This window comes from Parus major, unplaced genomic scaffold (assembly GCF_001522545.3).
Source record: "Parus major isolate Abel unplaced genomic scaffold, Parus_major1.1 Scaffold449, whole genome shotgun sequence".
Taxonomy (NCBI): Eukaryota; Metazoa; Chordata; class Aves; order Passeriformes; family Paridae; genus Parus; species Parus major.
The window spans coordinates 30723-32872 of NW_015379353.1; the positions used below are offsets into that span (position 1 = coordinate 30723).

Here is a 2150-nt window from a genome sequence, read left to right on the forward strand (position 1 = left end):
TTTTTTTTTTTTAAATCCATTGGAATTTCTATTCAGGTTTTTTTTTTTTGTTTTTTTTAGAAAAATTCCCCGAATTCAGGTTATTTTTTTTTTAAAAACAAAAAAATTAACCAAACCAAAAAAAGCCCCCCAAAAATCTGGAAAAGATCTGGGAATGTCATCACCAAATCTCATTTCCCTCCTTGATTAAAAGAGATGGAATTCCCCTCCCAAAAAAAAATCCCACCCTCCCTTTCCCAAAGGATAACACCGGGAAATAGCAAAAGAATAATTAAAAAAGAAACAAACAAAATAAAAAAAAAAAAAAGGAAAATAAAAGGAAAATGAAATGAAAAAAATTCCAAATCAAAAGACCTACAGACATGCTACGCCTTAAAAATGGAGTTAACACTATTGGGAACGGGGCTGGGGGCTGCTGGGATGGGCTTTGGAAGGGAAGCAGGATCCATCTGCATTCCCAATCCCAATCCCAATCCCGATCCCGATCCCCAGCCCGGCCATCCCGGCGAGTCCTTCACGGAAGGGGCTTTGAGACCCCTCCCCAGCCCCCAATTCCCACCCGATCCCAAAGTTTCCGTATCCCCCTCGATTCTCCCTCCCTCCCACCCTCACCCCATTCTCTCCCCGATGGAATCTGCAATTCCACGGGGTTCTGCTGGGAATCGGGAATTCCATGGGATTCTGCTGGGAATCGGGAATTCCATGGGATTCTGCTTGGAATCTGGACACGGCAGGGAGCAGAGAAGCACAGAAAGCGGGCTGGGGCTGGGGGGGCTCTTCCAAGGGCACCTCCAAACCCCCTCCTTTGCTCACAACCCCACAAAAAAGTTCGGATCGTCTTCCCAAAAAAAAAAAAAACCAACACCCGGAAGGCGGCCGGGATTAGTTCTTGTCCTCCTTCTTGTCATCGTCCTCCGAGGGGTACGAGTGCCACGTCAGGCGCTCCTCGTAGAACGAGATCACCACCTGCGGACACTTGATGTTGGCCTCCTTGGCCGGCACCAGGTCGGCCTCGTCCGAGTTCTTCCTGCAGGGAGAGGGGAAAGGAGGGATCAGGGAGCGGGAGAATGGAATTGCTGAGGGGTTCTGGGTGTTCCAGGGAATCCAAACCCTGACCCTGATCCCTAATCCTGACCCTGATCCCGACCCTGGTCCTTGGCCGGCACCAGGTCGGCCTCGTCCGAGTTCTTCCTGCAGGGAGAGGGGAAAGGAGGGATCAGGGAGCGGGAGAATGGAATTGCTGAGGGGTTCTGGATGTTCCAGGGATCCCTGACACTGAACCTAAACCCAAACCCTGATCCTGACCCTGATCCTTGGCCGGCACCAGGCCGGCCTTGTCCGAGTTCTTCCTGCAGGGGGAGGAGAGGGAATCAGGGAGAGGGAAAAGGAGGGATCAGGGAGCAGGAGAATGGAATTCCTGAGGAATTCTGGATGTTCCAGGGATCCCTGACCATTCCCTGGGATCTGAGCCTGATGTCCCCTCCTGGTGGGAACCTCAGAAGGTTCCTCCTGATCCCTCTTTTCTCCAGGATCAGCATTCCCGGCTCCCTCAGCCTCTCCAGGAGCTCCAAACCCTTCCCTGGCCACGCTCCATCCTCTCCATCTCCTCCCTGGAGTCCTGATCCCACCCAATCCCCGATCCCACGGATCCCACGGAACGATCCAGGGAACGATGCAATGGAATGATCCTGGGAATGCTCCTGGGAATGAGGGAAGAGCTGCCAGCCCCCCCAGGCCCTCACCACTTCATCAGGAACATCAGCTCCCCGCTGGAATCCGTGGCTCCGATGATTCGCTCCGGCTCGAAGCCTCGGGCGAAGCCTCGCGGTTTCTCCGACTGGGAAAAGGGAGGAAATTCCAGGGGTGAATTCCCGGAGCGCCGTTCCTCTCCTCCAGGGAGGAGCAGGATGGAATTGCAGGGATGTGGGGATGATCCCAGGGCTGGGAAGGATCAGCTGGGGAAGGGAAGGAGCCAGGGAGAAACTGGGAAAGGGATGGAGGGACAGGAGACAGGGAACTGGTTCCGCTGGGAATGGACTGGGAACGGAATGGGAACAGACTGGGATTTTCCAGGATATTCTTTCCCTGCTCTGCTGAAATTCCTTGGGAACACCAGGATTTTCCCACCCAGGATTTTCTCTCCCTGCCCT

At 53.4% G+C, this 2150-nt stretch overlaps 2 protein-coding genes across 2 annotated transcripts in view; both read right to left on the minus strand.

Moving 5' to 3' along the window:
- Nucleotides 1-364, minus strand: part of LOC109022426 — a 2677-nt gene extending 2313 nt beyond the window's left edge. Inside the window, exon 1 of the mRNA XM_019005489.2 lies at nt 359-364. Coding sequence (XP_018861034.1) covers nt 359-364 — 6 coding nt within the window. The remainder of the gene's footprint in view (nt 1-358) is intronic.
- Nucleotides 339-2150, minus strand: part of LOC107199135 (chromobox protein homolog 1) — a 4458-nt gene continuing 2646 nt past the window's right edge. The window contains exons 2-4 of the mRNA XM_019005490.2: nt 2128-2143; nt 1743-1948; nt 339-1027 (exon numbers count right to left, since the gene is read on the minus strand). Of these exons, the coding sequence (XP_018861035.1) occupies nt 883-1027; nt 1743-1948; nt 2128-2143 (367 nt within the window). The 3' untranslated portion in view covers nt 339-882. The remainder of the gene's footprint in view (nt 1028-1742; nt 1949-2127; nt 2144-2150) is intronic.